General features: G+C 37.7%; 1 protein-coding gene across 5 annotated transcripts in view; it reads left to right on the forward strand.

Moving 5' to 3' along the window:
- LOC309865213 (pantetheinase) overlaps positions 1–4,444 on the forward strand; it is a 47,228-nt gene extending 42,784 nt beyond the window's left edge. For 4 of the 5 annotated variants that reach the window (XM_082731434.1, XM_082731433.1, XM_082731435.1 and 1 more), the window contains 2 exons: positions 201–371; positions 1,380–4,444. In XM_082731434.1, the coding sequence (XP_082587560.1) occupies positions 201–371; positions 1,380–1,562 (354 nt within the window). In that variant the 3' untranslated portion in view covers positions 1,563–4,444. The remainder of the gene's footprint in view (positions 1–200; positions 372–1,379) is intronic. The other variant, XM_082731437.1, reaches the window with a different exon arrangement.
- The last annotated feature ends 13,707 nt before the right edge of the window (positions 4,445–18,151 follow it).

The raw sequence follows: 18,151 nt of genomic DNA on the forward strand, positions 1-18,151 counted from the left end.
TGGAGAAAGCACTAGGGACTGAAGTCCTTTATTTTTATGACTAGTTGAATTAGCTGTGTATCAGTGAGCTAGATTAATCTAATTAAAAAAACATTTTACCAAACAAAGGGGAAAAGGCATTGCATAGGCATTATTTCTAGGTCGGGAGGGTATATTAATTGGCTTTCTCAGGACTTACTGGTTTGCATTGACTTTCCTAGATTTGTACTCTGCTGAAGTGTAAAACAGCAGACTTAAACAGTTGTGGTGGTGCAGTTGAAACTGCCTCTACCTGGTTTGAAATGTTTTCCCTCAGTGGCACTTTTGGAACCCAGTATGTCTTCCCTGAGGTGTTGCTAAGTGAAAATCAGCTTGCCCCTGGAGAATTTCAGGTAAGAACCTTTGCTTAATATTGATAATTCATTTCATGTAAGAGGAAGTGCTTTTTGAGTACAAGACCTACAAATACCAAATATAAATATTTACAAATATCATACAGCTCTCCTCTCCATTTGGAAAGCATAATATTGTTCTTGGGGAATCATGAAGGAAACTGAGCAGGTTGAATTTCTTATCTGGAAATTTGTAGTATAATGATTAGTGTATCCTAGAGAATACATAAATATATTATTGTGGAGAGTATTGGGAAGAGGCTGGGCTGTTTTGGGTCTGTTGAGTAGGAAAAAGACTCTTGAGAGGGTTTCAGGACTGGTCCCACCAGAGGAAACCCCTTCAGGACTGGTCCCACCAGAGGAAACCCCTTCACATCATGGGCAGTGATAGCCTTGCAAAGTTAAAGGGAATTCCTCTCACTGTGTGGGTAAAGACCCAGTGGCCGAAATAGGCAAGAAAGCAAACACTTTTTTTTTAAAGTCCAGAAGTACTTCTTACCTCATAAACTCTGCCCAGTCATATTGTTTCCCTGACTTACCTGTGGGTTTTGCTCTTATTCCGCCCTCCTTGTAGGAATAGCTACTGTGGGAGTACTAGGGACAAACAGGTTGGGAGGCTGTGGTGAGTGAGTGACAGGGATGACAGAGGTTCCGCTCAAAAGCCCTCAGTCACTCCCTTCTGTCCACTTGGAGGAGCCTATTATGTCTGAGAGGACTAGATTTCTCTAGGACACTCCCAAACCCATTGCTGTATGCTGATTCTTGGAATACCTCCTCAAATAAGTAAATGATAAGATATTGATGATAGCCATTTCAATAATCCTAAATCAGTGCCAATTCCACAGCTGCAATTTTTCTTATACTCTGTACCATTTCAAAATTTCTTTTAGAAGAGAAGTTAGCCATTATTTTTTATTTCTTCATCCAGTTGTGCTGATTTTTAGAAGTTGTTGTGCAGTCATATAACTTAACGGGACGACCCAGCCAACTACTCTGTGTTTTAATTAGGTGTCAAGTGATGGACGCTTGTTCAGTGTGAAGCCGCCATCTGGACCTCTCTTGACCGTGACTCTGTTTGGGAGAGTGTACGAGAAGGACCAGACATTAAATGCTTCATCAGACCTCCGGGCACAAACACTAGAAATAATGCTCTTAGTCATAATACCAATTGTGTGCTCATTAAGTTGGTAGAATATTTCCCTTTGCTCTCTTTTATTTTGTGTAATTAAAAAAATGATGGCTGAGAAAAGAAGGATGAAGATCATAACATGGTCTCTTGTACAAGTAATTACAAATACATATACATATATAGTTCACGGATTTTGTACACACACACACACACACACACCACCCCCAGATAATAGAAGCCAGATAAACAGTGACATCACTTTGAAAGGTTAAAATCTATAAAATGAGGGTAACAGTTTTACTCACAATTTTAGGTTTTTTTTTTTTAAATTTAAATAATTGAATGCATTTAAAGTCCTTAGACAAGTTTCTGGATCATGGAAAGTACTGGATATGTGCTAGCTATTCACAACTGTATAATTATCACAGTAAAACCATGTGTGATATTTTTATTGCTAAAATTACATCACCTCTGATTGTCTAAATTTTTAAACATCTTCCACAGGCTTAGCCACCCTCCATATTTCAATTAGAAAATCAGTGAACTCAACATCAGATAATTGGTTTAGGCTTGATACGTAGCAATGCCGTATTCTGGAAGGCAGCTGGACATACAGCTCTAACAACCTGTTAGAAGGCCTTCACTTTTTTGAGTGTTTTTCAGTGCCTCTTTAGTGTTTTACCGATCTTGTTAGCCTATAAGCATATCAATAGGGTGGTTCTTTTTTTTTTTTTTTTTGATAGGGTGGTTCTAAAGCAAACATTTTACCAAATCTGTACTGTGATAAATTTTGGCATGGCCTTAGGTTTTTATGTTTCTAAAAGGTTGAAAAACAAAGAAGAATCAAAAGAAGAATAATATTGTGTGATATGTGAAAATGATCTGAAATTCAAATTTCAGTCCCCTACCTAAAAGTTATATTGAGTACAACCATGTTTATTTAAGTGCTGCTTATGGTTTTTTTTTTAATTTATTTTTTACTTATTTTCAGCATAACAGTATTCATTATTTTTGCACCACACTCAGTGCTCCATGCAATCCATGCCCTCTATAATACCCACCACCTGGTACCCCGACCTCCCACCCCCCGCCCCTTCAAAACCCTCAGATTGTTTTTCATAGTCCATAGTCTCTCATGATTCACCTCCCGTTCCAATTTACCCCAACTCCCTTCTCCTCTCTAACTCCCCATGTCTTATGGTTGTTTTTATGCTATGGTAGCGAAGTTGGGTAGTTGTGACACAGGCCCTATGGCCAGAAAAGCTGCCATTGCCTTGCCCTTCACCGAAAAAGTTTGTTGACTCCTGACCTGAAGTATAAAATAACAGTGGATTATAGTATTGAAAACCTTTAAAACAACTCAGGGGGGAAATTGTCTTTAAGTGTCTTTCTTGTAATTCTTTCACAAAAGGAAAAATAAAATATCTTTATTTGTTTTGTATGATATGCCATCACACACATAAGACTACACTGATTAACTTACAACCAGATGTGCTAAGTAAACTAATACCTTGAATAAGTAAGTAATTTTTATGAACATTATTATTTATTCACTAAAGGATACACACTGCAAAGTTTTTTTGTTTTGTTTTTTTTTTTTTTGCATTTGGTATGTTCTAAAATTCCTGAAAGAAAGCATGTTAGTTTTTATTTTCAACTTTTTCCTGGAAATCAACTAAGAACTACTCATCTGAACATACTATCTGATATTTTCCCGTGACAAACTTACTAGCTTGCCTTAGCATGATTTTTTTAAAAGTTAAACATTACACATAGTGAGTTTACCTTTTAAAAATGTTTATACTATGTCCATGTCCAGCTCTGATACTAGATTTCTTTAAGACATATGTATTTTATGATAGCTTTGATACGCTTCCTAACTGTGATTTTTATTTGCTCTGCATAAAACATTTGTGGTGCTCTTTTAATACAAACAACCCAGTTCCAAAAAAGATCAATGTTCAAATATGTTTTCCTTAATCTCTTTGTACCTTGATGAATTTGAGTGGTCTAAAGAGCAATTTTTGATACTCCTTCATTTAAAGATATAACTTATTATCAATCTCCTGCTGATGTAATACACACACACCCAGACACACACACACACACACACACACACACACACACACACAGTGTCTTACTGTAGTACCCCTCTTCCAAGATGGTCCCCAGTGATCCTCACCTCCAAGCTCCATGGAGAGAAATTCTCCCTGATTGTTTTATTGCTATTGATTCTTGTATTCTTTTTTTTTTTTTTTTTTTTTCCTAAGAAAGAGAGATTATAGATAGTGAGCACATTAGTGGAGAAGGAGAAGGAGCTGATGGGGAGAGAGAATCTTAAAGGTTCCATGCCCAGTGCAGAACCCAACACAGGGCTCAATCTCATGACCCTGAGATCATGACCTGAACTGAAATCAAGTCTGATGCTTAACTGCCTGAGCCACCTGGCACCTGTGATTCTTATTTTCTTATGTAGTTCCTGAGCTTTGTCACTTATAATAAATCTGAATCCATTGCCACTTTTACTGTAACACATATCTGTTACTCAGCTCTGCTTAAGTGTTCTAAAGATTTTACTTATTTGTTCTTTTAGTTTTTTATCTAAACAGTATATTTCAGGTCTCATAGACCGAATTGTATCCCCTCTCAAATTCGTATATTGAAGTCTCAACTTTATACCTGAGAATGTGATTGTATTTGGAAATACGGTCTAAGGAGGTAAAATGATGGCATTAGGGTGGACCCTAAGCTAGTATGACTGGTCTTGTCAGAAGAGGGGATTAGAACATAGACATGCACCAAGTGGAAACTATGTGAAGACACAAAGCAAGATGGCCATCTACAAACCAAGGGGAGAGCCTCAGAAGAAATCAACCCTGCTGATACTTGATTTGTATTTCTAGCCTCCGGAATCTTGTAAATAAATTTTTATTGTTGAAGCTAATCCGTGGTACCTTATTATGGCAATCCTAGCAAACTAATACAGGTTCCAACCCCCTCCTCCATTTCCGCCATAAGTTGAAGCTTAAAATGGTTGTCCAGTTAAGAGTATCCAGCTAGCCTGCTTCTCCAAGACTCAGCCAGATCCTCTTAGAGAAGCATTCCTGATGAACTGATAGTGAAACCATCAGATGACTGAAGATCCTCTGGAGTTTGGAAATCAGAAAGTCATGTTGATGAAATCGTGTAATTAATCTGACCTTAAATGTTATTTTTCTGTTGACATAATACAATTTAGTGAAATGAAGAACATCTTTTAAGTCAAAATATCTCTCAACTGGTAGACTATCCACTATCCACAGAACCCTGAAATCAGCCCCACGCTGTGCAAAATACACCCTTCTGCAAAGGAGAGCAGTGATCCCTATCAGCAATACAGCATTTTGAAATAAAATTCTTGGCAGATGCTTTTCTTAAAAAATACTATATCATCCAATAAATATTTGAGTAATATTGGAGTAAAATTAAGTAAAATTTGGGGTGGACTTAACTGTCTTTAAAAAAAAAAAAAGACCCATTAGAAAATAAACCCATGTATTCAGGAAGCAAGCCTCAATTCCATCATACAATTTTAAAGAAGAGAATTTCAACAGTGATAAGTTTAAAATATTAAAGGCTTCAATAAACTCTATATGCTTTTTTTTCTGTTCAATTTTCACAAATACATTATATATCCATTGTAGCATAACAAATTACTGTCAATATAACAGCTTAAAACAATATATTATCTATACACAGTTTCCAGGAATCAGGATCTGGAAATGGTTTAAATGGGTCTTCTAGCTTAAGGTCTCAAAGTTGTAGTGAACCTGCTCAGGGGTTCAGTCATCTCAAGTTCTGCTGGAGCTGAAGACTCTGCTTCTAAGCTCACTCACATGGCTGTTTATGGGCCCCAGTCCCTTGCTGAAAGTTTTCTGAGGCCTTTGTTCCTTATGCATGGGCTGCCTGAAAGTCTTCACAAAAAGGCAACTGGCATCTCCTACAGCGAGTGATGGGATAGATAGGTAGAATAGAGGTAGAGAGAGAGAAACAGAGAGATGGAAGGACGGAAGGTTCAGTCTTTTATATCTTAATTATGGAAGTGGCAACAGTTCTGCCATTTGCTATTAGCCACCCAGACCAACAGTGGTACATTGTGGGCGAGAATTACCCAAAGTTGAGACTATCAAGAGACAAAGATCCTTGCAGGTCACCTGGGATGCTGGCCATTACAGTTAGTATACATAATATATATATATATATAATACAAACATATACACACATATATATATGTATTTGCTACATAATTTTAAAACAGGATTTTTCCTTTTCTTTTTGCTGTATATGTAATAGATGCTTCAAAATGGACTCTTAGTATTTATATCTAAAAGGTATTGTGCCAAAGAAATTTTTCTACAGTTACTTTCTATAATAAAGATTAAATTTGGTGAGTTCAGCTTTTGGTCTGTAATAAAATTCAAATTGCCTGGTTAACTCATTTGTGGCAACACCATCTTCTCCTGATGTACATCTGTCACTTTTACATTCACGTCTCAGAATTCTACTTTATAAGAATATACATTAAAAAGTAAAATAGAACAAACAGCATAAATTCCAGAATCATTAATTCATGAAATGACACTACTAAGAAAAAGGTCTTAAGAACATGAGCATATTTCCTTTTTTATAATCAGAAAGGATTTTTTCCAATAATCTATAAAAAGGAATATATTAAAGTGGAAAAAGTTGACTTAGATAGTTAAAGCGTTCTGAATATCAAGAAGGATATGGTAACAAATCAATCAGAAAGTCATCAGTGTCAAGAGCCATTCTGAAACCTATCACTTGGCTCTTATACTGAAAATTAACACCACATTCCTCACATTATTCTGATTCTTTATTCTAGATGTCTTGGGCATACTCTAAATGCATCACCTTAATTTTAGTTTTGGAACAGAGTCCTAAATGTGGAAAATATTTCATATCCACTAGCAATACAAGGTAGCATGTTCTCATGTATAACAGGTTTAGTATCTTAAGTACAGACAGTGCAAAACCAAATTTCTTTCTCTGCACTGAGCTTCCTCTTTACTATGGGTATTAGTCAGAATAAGTTAGCTTACTGTGCAGTAGCAAATAAAACCAAAAATTCTGCTGACTTAATAAGACAAAAGTTGCTTATTCAAAGTTGCTCTTGTTTATTTAAAGTCTACTCTAGGGAAGCCTCCTTGCCAAAGCTCAGAACCTCAGACTTTTTCATTATGTATTGTTTCCTTATCAACCAATGCTCCCATCATTGCTGGAGCATGATAAAAGAAAATGGAGCAATTGCACACTGCCTTTTAAATGGTTTCATCCACTTGTATTTATTGGCCAAAGCAAGTGAGATGGCTATGCCAAATTTAGCTGCATAGGAAGTATAATTTCCCTGTGGGTCCAGGAAAGGGAAGAGATTCATAAATGTTGGCTAGTACTAGTAATGATTATCACTGAATGTAAATTCCTTAAAGGCATGTATCTTACATTCTTCTTCCATTTTGACATATAGAAATAACTCAGTAAATGATGGTCTGCCATGAGTCACCAGGGCTGCTATTTATCCTTCCTTTCTTCTCCAACCCATAGTGATATTATACCCCTTGCCTCCTACCCCATTTTTTTTGTTGTCAGCCCTTTGACCTGTCAGTTGCAAGCTGATACCACCAGTTTCTTTAAACCTTTCTTGCCTTTGCCATTATTCTGAAGGAAATTTTATCTCCTTACCCAGAGTAGTAAAGACATCATTAATATCTTACGCATAGTGTTTTATAGTTTACAAGATGTTTTAACGTACATTTCTTTTATTTCACAAAGTTGGTGTATTTTTCCCCATTTTTTACCTCAGAGAACAAAGTACTGTTTCCTAATCTCCTAAGTTAACGTGTATAAGATCCTCAAACCAGAATCTTTTAATTTCATGTCCAGTGCTTTCACTAGTATTTTAGGTTACAAGTGGTTTCTCACACCACCACACTAGATTGTGGCTTTCTGGGAGACTCAGGGTTAATCTTGTCAGTTGAAATGCTGGACACTGATTATGTACTCTGATTATTTAAGCAGTTTTAAATTGCATCCTTATGCAATTAAAATGCAAGAAGGGCTAAGGTGAAAGTATATGATTAATATTAAAGTAGATATATATATATCCCAGAACAAAGATTGAACTCAGTCGGTCATACCTGTTGAAGTGGCATGGAGAATAAAAATTTGCCTTGAGAAACTGAGAGAATACTAAACATAAAGAGTGGGAACTTTTCAGTCTTGGGAGGTAAGTTTAGAAGTATCAATGAATATGCTAACAGAAGGGTGAGCTCTTTTACGCTTTCTATTTGAAATCGGTTCCATGTGGTGGTCTAGCCATAGAATTACAGCAAGAGCTCTTAGCAGTGTTAAGAGCTATTTAGTTATCAATACCTTCTAGAAACTTTGAACTCCGGCCAAGGCAAATAAGGTCCACCTGTCAGTATGGTGGTAGATTACCTAATAAAAAGTTAATGTTTGGACAATGTGCTTTGTAGACATGTTGACTGGATAAACTTTGAATTGAGTTATGAAAATATTAGTATCCCCAAATACTCTTTTAACAGATTATGATGTTGATTTAACTGAAATTCATTGTGAACCAGTTGACTTTTTTCTTTCCATCTATGATAAAATTTCATCTTGCTCTATAAAAGACAATTACCGAGAGTTTATTTACTATTGCAATATGAGTAAAAATTGATTGAAAAACATGCCATTGTGTGTAGTTAGCTCTAGGAAAGTAGTTGCTGTAGAGATGGATTATAAAAGCATTATAGCAAGAAAATAAAATCTGATAGCCTGCAATTTTTCCTTAAGTACATATATAATTTAATTTTAACTGAAATAAAGATGTGAAAGTTGTCTTCAGAGATTGTTGATAACAGTACACGTAATGATGTTACTGATTAAGACAATTACAAATACTATTTTGAAAAATGTTCATTTTAAAAAATATTTTATTTATTTGAGGAGAAAGAGAGAGAGAGAGAGAGTGAGTACCGAGCAGCGGGGAGGGGCAGAGGGAGAAGCAGGGAGCCTGATGAGGAACTCGATCCTGGGTCCCTGGGATCATGACCTCAGCTGAAGGTAGATGCTTAGCCAACTTAGCCATCCCGGTGCCTCTCTCCCCCGCCTTTTGAAAATGTTCTGAAATTACTATTTAGTATGTTATAATGTCATCTTGCTTAGCTTATAATTAGTAAGATTCCCTTCTCCACCTATCCATAGATGGATGTTAGGTGAAATTTTCATTAATGTAGTAATTATTTCAGTTTTTCCCTCTCCAGCTATTTGGAGGGTTTGGGAATAAACTAGAGACTTCATGTAACGCCCTTAGCACAGTGATGGGCCCAGGTTCAGGAAGTTATTCTGCCTCCCCTTTCTTTCTTCGCTCCTCTTTTTTTTCTCCTCCTTTTGTTTCTTTTCCTCCTTCACCACTGCTCTTTCCCCTCCATTTCCTCCTTATTTCTTTTTATTACTACTGACATTAACCAAGCTTAGGCTGCCCACTTGAGATGTTCAGGTTCTACCTTCAAGAGTTCCCAAAATGTGAAAGCAGTTTCCCAGCAGCACACGGTGGGAAATTCACTATTGTAAACTGTTGTCCTAGTTTATCCCTCTTCTCTGCCCCATGGGGAAAACAAAAAGGACAAGAGAGTTGAAGTTACTTCATACTGGGTTGTACTCCATTCTGGGGCCCTGGGGAGTAGAGATCCAGTATAAAAACCCAAATGTTGCCTTCTATAGGTACAAGTGGCTATAATATCTGGGTCAGAGCTTCAAGTTCAATAAGAAATTAACATTCAAAGTGAGTGTCTTAGGAGAGGTTCAAAAAGAGAGAATATCCTTCCTGAAATGTATAAGCTAAATTCCCCCTGTATTCCATTCTTCTATTTGTGGTGCCAAGAGAATAGATATACAGACAATCCTCTAAGTCTTCTTCCTGTAATAGTCATATAAATATTCAGGGTTGGTGACATCAATATGCTTCCAGTTAATAATCAACCTCTTTTCTGAAAGAAGTTTTCAGAGATTTTATGAGACCAGCTAGCATTTGGTCTGTTCTCAGGGCTTTGAACTGAACACAATTTTTTAAAAAAAGATTTTATTTATTTATCTATTTGTCAGAGAGAGAAAGAGAGAGAGCGAGAGCACACAAGCAGGCAGAGTGGCAGACAGAGATGGAGAGAGAAGTAGGCTCCCTGCAGAGCAAGGAGTCCAATGTTGGACTCGATCTCAGGACCCTGGGATCATGACCTGAGCCAAAGGCAGCAGCTTAACCAACTGAGCCACTCAGGCGTCCCTTAAACACAATTTTTGAAGTATCACTTTGCTTTTTAGCTTCTATACTATTATTAGTTTCCATAACTACTATTTACCAGTTTAGAAATTCCAGGGGATATGCTAGGGCCTTAGGATATAAGTGTTTCAGATATACTGAGACACTTAGATATAAGTGGCCCCAGATACAATATTCAGCAGTAGTGTAGAGATCTGCATGAAGATTAGTTGTATAGTCACATGACTCCCAACTAGATTCCATGCCCAAGGATGGCTGCATGTCTTTTTCTAGGCTAGTAAAAGTCATTGTTGTCATATCCTGTAACTAAACACTGTCTGCTAATACAGTTAAGAAACCAATGAATTTTTTTGAAGGGGGAAGTGTTCTATTTCCTGTCTGGATCTCTAAACGGCAAGCTCTACAACTCAGTTCTGTCCAGGCCACTGGAAGTGAACAGGGTGTGGGAAACTGAATCACTTTAACGGAACTCACTTAAGACAATTTATAAATCAGACTGTTTCTAGGTGTCTGCATAATGAGAGAAGTAAAAGAGTAGAGGAGAAAAATGGAACTTCAGATTGGGACCTGCCTTTGATTCCTGGCTTTGCCCCTTGCTGTTCTGAGACCAAAATCCTTAGCCACCTTGAGAATCAGTCTTTTTTTAAAGGTGACATGATAGCATAGTGCCTGGCATACAGGAGGCATTCCGTAAGGGATTGAGTGCTTATTACTAAGCCAGTTGGATACTCATATCAGAATACAGCATCTTTCAAGAATCAAAACCTGATTGGGAAACCCGAATACACTTGACCTCTGAATAACATGGGGTTGAAATGTGTAAGTCTGCTTATAGTCTTTTTTTTTTTTTTGGATAAATACACTACAGAACTATAATTGTATTTTCCTTTATAATTGTATTTTTATTTATAATTGTATTTCATTATGGTTTTCATAATAACATTTTCTTCTTTCCAGCTTCCTTTATTGTAAGAACACAATAGATAACACATGTAACGTGCAAAGTGGGGGTTAATTGACTATGTTCTCGGTAAGACTTCCAGTCATACAGTAGGCTATTAGAAGTTAAGTTTCTGGAGAGTCAAAAGTTACATACAGATGACATGACAGTAGATTCTTATAATACATATAGATATGCTTGCTTAAAATCATTTTAAAATGGTAGTACAGGTGCCTGAGTAGTGCCTGAGTAGCTCAGTCGGTTGAGCGACTGACTCCTGGTTTTCCACTAAGGTCAGATCTCGTGTGCTGTGGGATGGAGTCTTGCTTTGGAGTCCACGTTCAGTGGGGAGCCTGCTTGGGGATTCTAGCCTTCTGCCTGTCTCCCACATGCCTACACACATTCTCTCTCTCTCTCTGAAATGAATAAAATAAATCTTTAAAAAATGATAGTAAATCATTGGAATACTTTCTGAAGTGGAGTGGGAAAATATTGTGGAATACTTTTCAGGAGGCCGTGATAGTTTGCTGAATTGGTTTTCTGTGCTATAGAAATGGTGCTGCCCAACTGGCATGGCCCATGTCAGGACATGTCTAGGTCATGGCTATGTCCTAGACAATGCCAGGACTCTGCTATGATTTCAGGGGCTTGAAGTCACATTGCTTAAACCAAGATCTTTGTCCCAACTGCCCCAAATTCCTTAAGTTGAGACATTCTTTTATGCATTGAAGACCTGGTTTGCTTAAGTCCTTTCAATGGCAAGTATCTTTGGGCATGGTTGTATTTGCTTTGCTGTTGAAAACTTGCCATCATTGACCATCATTCACTGAAAAGATGAATTCACTGAAAAGATGAAAAGATGAATGGAAGGAAATGGGAGGGCATCTTAAAATAACGAAAGGTGGAAAGGCTTCATATAAGTATGTTTGCTACATTTAATTTAAAAAACTGAGGGATGCTTAGGAAGTGAGAAGGCCCCCCACATCCGAGAATATTCCATAAGTCTAAGACGTTTCTGGAATAGTTTCCAAGTAATGACAAGTTATGCCTACAAAGATGTTTATATAAATGATTTCTTGCTATGATGACATTGTTTCCTCTTTATGTCAGTAGGCAATAGCCCCAAATATAAAATTCAAATGGAATTGTAAAGATTTCCTTTTCCTTATTTTTGCCTTAATCAACTGATTTTTCCCCCACTGCAAGTGCTATTTCTACCATAGTAGAAACATGTAGGTGTAGCAGAATGGAAAGAAGGATCTTACCAGTAAAATGGTTTTGAGTCCCCATCATTTTGCTTTGATTGATGATATGAAACCCTATAGTATCTCTTCTATAATCTTTTCTTTAAAAGATTTTATTTATTTGACAGACAGAGGTCACAAGAAGGCAAAGAAGCAGGCAGGGAGAGAGAGAGGAGGAAGCAGGCTCCCTGCTAAGCAAAGAGCCCGAAGCAGGGCTCGATCCCAAGACCCCGAGATCATGACGAGAGCTGAAGTCAGAGGCTTTAACCCACTGAGCCACCCAGGTGTCCCTTCTCTTCTATAATTTCTATCAGGGATCAGTAAGCTCTTTCTTGCAGACAAAATTTTATCAGACAGAGCCACACCCACTCATTTATGTATCGTCTGAGTACTTTAATGTTATAGTGACAAAACTGAATAGTTGCCACAACCCTATGGCCCTCAAAGCTTAAGGTATTTAGTATCTAGCTCTTCACCGAAACAATTTTTTGACTCCTCACTTATATGGTAAGGAAAACCTCTATGAATCTAAAAGTGGGTATTTTACTCCCTGCTTATGCATTTCATGACTTATGACCTTTTCTATGAATTTGATTCATTTATGGTGCTAGCTGGTTAAAGTACTCATCTTTTCCCATTATATTGGAAAGGAGATCTTGTGCCAACTACATTCTACCTCAATACATCTGCTTTCGGTACATTTTTAATAGTTCGGAGCATTTAAAGTTATCTGCTTTGATACCTTGATTCTCTCTAAGAGAACTATCTTCAAATCTAACCTGAAATCTTCTTCCCACCTTATTACCTTCTTCCCACCTCTATTACCCAGAAACTCTGTTCTCATAAGCTCACTTGTGTTAAAGGTCTATTCATGTTAGTGGGTATAGTCTTCTGAGAACTTTACTTCATTCATTGTTTACATTAATGTCACCATAGGAAATGTGAGATAAAAGATACAGGTCCAATCAATTATTATAAGAAAATACAACAGAAGATATGATACTTGCATTTCAAAAGAAGATTTCCAGAGAGAAAAACTTAATCCAAAGAAGCAATTGCAAAGAGGTGATTTCAGATTCCCTTGCTCGTTGCTGGGAAGGATGGCTCAAGGCAGGTGTATTTGGTTTTTGGGGCATTCAAATTATATCTCATTATTCTATCTAATTGCTTAGTGTTCATGTGATGTGTATTCATGGGATGTATAGAGGCCAGAGGACTGTAGACTAGCTAACTTGAAAACTAAAAAGTACTGACCACACTTACAATAGGAGAAAGATAGTTAGGAAAGACTCCTTGAAACATGATTTTTGCAAAGTGAGCCATAGATGTAGAAGCTGAGAAACAAGAGGAGCCAGACAAACCAATGGGTTTCATGGCAGCTCAGAATTAGAATGTAATTCTTTTACCTTGAGGATAGGAACTCAGTCTTACTCATTGTATTACACACCCTGAGATCTGTGTCTGTCACGTGGCAGGTATGGTTGTCTCCTATGGCCTGTCTCCCTGGCTTGCAGTAGACGGCCTTCTTTCTGTGTCCTCACAAGGCCTTGCACATCGCTGGTGTCTCTGTGTGTCCAAATTCCTCTTCTTATAAAGACACTAGTTAGATCGCGCTGGGGCTCACCCTATCGGCTTCACTGTAATCTTGGACTTCCAGTTCCAAAATGATGAAAACACAAGTGTCTGTTCTTAGAGTCTGTTCACAGAGCTCGGCCTGTGACATTTGTTATGGCAGTTGTAGCAAACGAATTCACTGGAAAGAAGAGGAAGAGCAAGATGGGAGAATTCCTCTTATTTTTAATGCTCATCGCTGCTTGTATTTCTGACCTCAGCCTGTGTCCCATTCAATTCCTCCCCTTTGGTCTGTCCTGGTGGCTGACAAATCCTTTCATGCTTATTCTAATCCAACTGATGTATCAATGCTTCTGCTGGGGGAAATAAAACCAAAACCATCTCTCAATCCAGAAAATCACCCCACAAAGCTAGAAGAGAAAGAAAACAATTTTGTTACTGAATAAGCATTGAACCAGAATGTGACACACACCACGGGCAATCTGCTAATAAACCGCGAAGACAGAACAAACTCTCACTCTTCTGTGTAGCCCAGCAGATACCCCAGCCCACTGTGATGGCCAATTTTATGTGTCATTTTATGTGTCAACTTGACTGGGCCATGAGGTGCCCAGATATTTGGTAAAACATTATTCTGAGTGTTTCTGTGGATACATTTTTGGATGCGATTAACACTGAAATTGACAGACTGAGTAAAGCAGATTGTCTTGCCTAATGTGGATGGGCCCCAACCAATCTGCCGAGGAACTGAACAAAACAAAAAGGCTGACCCTCCCTGAGGAAGAGAAGATTCTTTCTGCCTGATGCCTTTGAATCAGGACGTTGGCTTTTTTCTGCCTTGGATTCAGATGGAAATGTTGGTTCTTTCTGGTTCTTGAGCCTGCTATCCTTTTGATTGAAACCCTGGGTCTCCAACAGGCTGAATCCCCACCCCCTGCAGATCCTGAGCCTGGTCAGCCTTCATAACTGCATGACCCAACTTCCTATAATAAGTCTCTTTGCATATATGTGTGTGTGTGTGTGTGTGTGTGTGTGTGTGTGTGTGTAACCTATTGGTTTTGCTTCTCTGGAGAATGATGACTAATACATAGATGTTCTCAAGATAAACAATCACTAGTCCTCAAGGAAAAGCACGGACATCATTGTTTGGCCCACATAGTTCATCCTAAATTCACTTGGTCTTTGGGGTGACCATCATGTGAGCTAAGTGACTTCAACCAAAGGAAAATTAAACTCTTTAAGACAAGAGGTGGTCTTGCACATTGGGAGTAAGGTGTCCACTGAGGTTAGGCTCATCCCACAGAAACTGGGAGATAAGGATATTATCTTCCTTAATGTTTACATTTCAAAGAGTCGGTTCTCAGGTCCTTGAGCAAGACAGCCCTGGGTCATAAAGTTGGCAAGAGGATTATGAAGATTTTAAAAATATTTATATACATTTCAAGGAAGGCCTTGTGAGGACACAAGGCCTTGTGAGGACACAGAAAGAAGGCCGTCTACTGCAAGCCAGGGAGACAGGGCATAGGAGACAACCATACCTGCCATAATTCCAAAGGAATTATGCCTTCCACAAGTGGGGGAGGCAGAGTCTCTTATATTCAACAAGGAAAATTAAGCATCTGATTTTAAATTTATATTTGTCCTTCTCTGAACCTCCCATTGCTTCAAACTAATATTCTATTTTTCATCTTTCTTTCACTGTCACATGTCTCAAAAAGTTAATTTAATCTGGCCACCTCCCTTTTCTCACTACACACTATCTTCCTAATCTCATGAATCTAGCTTTTCTCTGACCCCCTGACCCCTCCCCATGGCCCATAATACCGCATTGACATTGCTCCAAAATCACTAATGACACTTTCTTTACCCTGTGGTCTTATCCTCAGTCCATGTGCTTATGTTGTCACTTAGTATTTTATACTGTAACTCGATCTTAAACATTTTTTTTCTTCCCCTTGGCTGTATTGTTTTATTTTTCTTCTCAATATCTAGAAGTATTTTCCACACATTTACACCTTCCTCTCTCTTTCTTTCTGTCTCTGGGATTTTTTTAGTCCTCTATCACAGACAACTTCAACTGTGACCAAAGGAATTATGCCTTCCACAAGCGCCTGAGTGGCTCATGTGGTTAAGCGTCTGCCTTCAGCCCAGGTCATGATCCCAGGGTCCTGGGATGGAGCCCCGAGTCAGGCTGTCTGCTTGGCAGGGATCCTACTTCTCCCACTCCCTTTGCTCCTCCTCCTGCTTGTGCTCGCTCTCTTGCTCTTGCTTTCTCTCTCTCAAATAAATAAATAAAATCTTAAAAAAAAAATGATGCCTTCTGAATTATACTGTGGGTTCTGACTCATCTTGTGCTATACATATAAATATTCAGCGAAACTGCTAGAAATCCCAGGCAGCCAACTGACCAGTCATTATTGAGCACACATTATGTGCCAGGTCCTGGGAACACAGCAATAACAAAGCCTATATGGTCTCTGTCGTCTTCTGTATGTAATCATGTAAGACACAATTGTTCTAATTAAATGATTTAATTGTCCACTATTAAAATGTTTTATTAAAATTAAATATAAAGTTCTCATGTATATTTACCTATTTTAAATGTAGTCTGTTTGTGAAGTTCTCTGAGATCTTTCCTGATTCAGCTATATGTGACCACCTTTTTGGTAATCTTTCCAGGTTCCCACATGAGGTTTCTAGATCTCTTAGGTGCTCCCCAAATTCAACCTTTCTAATTCAAGTCAGCACTTTCTCTATGATACTGTACCTGTTTGCATATCTAACTCACCATTAGCTACATATTCCTAGAAGGAAGAATCATAATTATATTTTATCTCACAGGCTTGCCATTCAGGGATTGTCAGCTAAATAAATGTTCAAGTTAAAAGAAAGAATGTGACATGAAGAAAAAAGAAGTCTTGTGGAGCAGTTTTGTAATTAACACAAGTGAAATGATGAGAATCCCATATTCATGTAATACTCGGATTAAAAAAACCTTTAAAACTGAATAATTAACTTAATTAATAATTTATAATCATTCAGCCATCGAATATCTATGGAGCAAATGATTCGCAGGCACCATTTTACGTGCTGAGACAAAATGAACAAAGCAGACGAGAGCTCTGGTTTTCTAGAGCATACTGAACTCCGCTACATGAGGCATTGTGCTTGCTTGCAAAGAAAACTCACAAAATGACATGTGTATGTTTGATTCAGGCAAACTTGGAACTCATGCTTGGAAAGATGAGTGATATTTTCTATTTATTGTTATAGGAAGTGAACTTGTATGTTATTTCTTGAACCAAGTTTAGTATCTGGAAGTTTCTGAAACAGGAGTTATATTCACCTGGTAAAATGTCAGCTTCAACTTAGTAAAGGGTAATTTTCATTTTATGTTTCTTTGTTTTTGCTGTGGCAGCTTTTGTTAATGGCTATTTAGACCATAGGTGACCCATCGTGTCGTGTCAGTGTTTCTGCAAGATGGATCTCGGTGGCTCCTTTCAGAAACCAATTAACCCAATAATCTGTTGCCATGAACATGCTGTATAACCAACCACCCCAAAACTCAGTAGCTTAAAATAATAGCAACTTATGTTCATGAATCTGTGGGGTCAGCTAGGGTGGCTCTGCCATATGTTTCCTATCCCTATGACCCAATCTGTTCCACATGTCTCCCATCCTTTTGGACCAGCCGGCTTCCCTGGGGCCTGGTCTCATCATGGGAGGGGCACCGAAGACATTCGTAAATATGGGAGTCCTCCTCAAGACAAGGCTTAGAACTGGCACACTTCTATTTCTGTCTATATTCTTTTAGCCAAAAAAGTAAAGTGGCAAAGCTGAAGTTTGAAGGACAGGGAAGAAACATCCATTCTCAATGAAGAAAAGACCTATGTGTAGACGCTAGGAGAGTGAAGAATCGGGAACAGTAATAGTCTATCATAATAATCCTGTGATTTCCTGTGGCAGAATAACAAATAGACATAGATGAGAAACTGCACTTGTGAAGCTAGTTATTTGGCTATTTTGAAGGATCTGGCTCCATGTGTGAGAGGGTCATTTTAGAAGTTTTGTTTAGAGGAATTAAAAAATTGATGACATCTCACCTCTAAAGCAGTGTTTCTATAATTGTGATTAGTAAAATTATTGGGATATAAATCCCAATTATTAAAAAAAGAAAGTGGAAAATATAATAATGGGTTGAATGAAGCATATTTTTAATGAAAACATTTAATAAGCATAAATAAACACATGTTTTAATGAAAACATTTGCTTCTGTTATGGATGCTTACCTACATGTATATTGAGTCATGATGTAAAATATTTTTCTTCCTATTGTGATTAAAACAAAGTTTGGGAGAACCGTTGTTTTAATTTATTTTCTATCGACAGGATGTTATTGGGCTTAAATACATATTAATTTTCCAAACTAGTCCTTTGGCAGGTAAAGTTACCTGTTTTGAAACTAAACTGCTTTTTTAGTGCTAGTTATTTCCTTTGTAAAGATGTCTAATGCAGGAGTACTTTTCTTTCAAATCCATCCACAATTAAGGCAGT

The sequence above is a fragment of the Mustela nivalis genome, assembly GCF_964662115.1.
Source record: "Mustela nivalis genome assembly, chromosome: 5".
NCBI lineage: Eukaryota > Metazoa > Chordata > Mammalia > Carnivora > Mustelidae > Mustela > Mustela nivalis.